The sequence below is a fragment of the Geospiza fortis genome, unplaced genomic scaffold (genome assembly GCF_000277835.1).
Source record: "Geospiza fortis unplaced genomic scaffold, GeoFor_1.0 C13652846, whole genome shotgun sequence".
Classification (NCBI taxonomy): Eukaryota; Metazoa; Chordata; class Aves; order Passeriformes; family Thraupidae; genus Geospiza; species Geospiza fortis.
The window spans coordinates 1-1866 of record NW_005058499.1 but is presented as its reverse complement, the minus strand read 5'-3'; the positions used below and the strand labels follow the sequence as shown (position 1 = coordinate 1866).

The 1866-nt window shown below is 39.0% G+C and overlaps 1 protein-coding gene across 1 annotated transcript; it reads left to right on the top strand.

Moving 5' to 3' along the window:
• Positions 1 to 434: 434 nt before the first annotated feature.
• LOC115949407 (prolactin-like) lies at positions 435 to 1113 on the top strand (the record flags this gene model as incomplete). Its single annotated transcript, XM_031065923.1, has 2 exons — positions 435 to 616; positions 1006 to 1113. Coding segments are annotated over 2 exons (290 nt in total), but the record flags the coding sequence as incomplete, so codon positions are not given.
• Positions 1114 to 1866: the final 753 nt, after the last annotated feature.

Sequence of the window (1866 nt, the reverse complement as noted above, 5' to 3'; positions counted from 1 at the left end):
GAAAGAAAGAAAGAAAGAAAAAAAGACCAATCTATTTTCCAAACTTATATATCTGTGTAAATATAAATATGTATCTGTATTTACACTGTGAAGAAGTTTGATTTGTTTTTTCTTCTGTTTATCACTCTGTTATAAAGCCAGACCTGTAGTAAGTGACTTCAGAATACACTGTACCCTGCAGCACAGGTTACCTTGTCTCCTCAAACACTGTAACTGGCTCTGCTATACCATCAGGATGATAGAGGGGAGAAAGGATAAAAGAATTATAGAATTACAGTGTGTCTGTCCTGAACTGCCAGAGCAACCAGCACAGAGGGTACTCTGAGCGTGTGATAGCACAACACAAATCACCCAGCATCTGGGTCTGACAGCTGCTTCTAAATACACCTGCAAGTCAAGGTGTGCCCATTTCACCGTGTCTTAAACTTGAACAGGTTTGCTGCTGGCAGCCCTTCTGGTGTCCCACATGCTTCTGACAAAGGAAGGAGTGACCTCTATGCCAATCTGCCCCAATGGATCTGTCAATTGCCAGCTTTCCCTTGAGGAGCTTTTTGACCGAGCAGTTAAACTTTCACACTACATTCACTATCTCTCTTCGGAAATGTTCAATGAATTTGTAAGTAGTCTTTTCCTGAGAGCAAGAAATAATAAAATTGCAATTTAATACTTTTTAATCACAAACATATGTTAACATATAATAAGTAAACAAGTATGACTGCTGTCTGGTGAAAGTCCCAAGGGTGACCAAATTGGTATATAGTCCTGAATGTTGCTAAGATCCCCAGCACTTCTATTAAAAGATGCCATTTTCCCATCATTCCTCACCGTGGAACATTTGTTTTTGCTGGGTGCCAGTTCCACTCTAGAGACTCACCAGAAACTTTTGACCTTTACAGCATGTAAAAGCAGTGATAAAAGCTATGGAACAATGATTAGCTAGCAAAGTGTTTGAGCTGAAGCTCTTGCTTTTCTGTCTTAATAACACCTGTCTGTGCTGATCTGCAGGATGAACGCTACGCCCAGGGCCGGGGTTTCATTGCAAAAGCTGTCAACAGCTGCCACACTGCATCCTTAACCACTCCTGAAGATAAGGAGCAGGCTCAGCAGATTCATGTAAGTCCCACTTCCAGTGTAATTCGGTGTAAGACAGAGCAGGGGAAGGCAGGGAAGGAGGGTTACAGAATAGTGAGGCATCTTTCAGAGCGAGAGGGAGATCAACTCAATCAGAATTAAAAAGCCAAGAAGAGGAAAGCACCAAAAAGCCAAAGTTGATTAAACATTTGCAGATGGTAAGTTACAAACCATACAGCATATATAAGTACCAGTGACTTTCATCATCCCTTTCTTTTCTTGTATGGTACATTTAATCACTGTACCTTAATTCCAATTAAAATACAACCTCATGGGACAATGACGGTTACCATGTTTATGCAGTGTCGAGAACACCACAACCTTTAAACATTATCTTAAAACATCTTATACACAGTTAATGTATTTACAAACTTAAGAACACATTGTTGTATATAGACAGAGGTAAAGTTTTCCAGTAACTCAAAACACTGGCATTACTAAAAAAATATTGAATAGATATTCTTTCTGTTACCAGTGGGCTAAAGTGGTCATCCATCATCCAAATACAAAGACTCTAGCGTGAAAATCTGCAAAATATGTGTAAATAGAAACACACTGCATACCTACATCATTTATAATAATTATAAACTTCACTGAAGATGGTCTCATTCCGTTTATGCTCACAGATACAATTTAAAAATTCTCCGGAGAAAAAAATAAGCAGAGCTTTGAAAATGGGGCTGTTTGAGAGCAAAATCTCTATGAGTTTCATGGTGATGGTGATATCTTCACAAT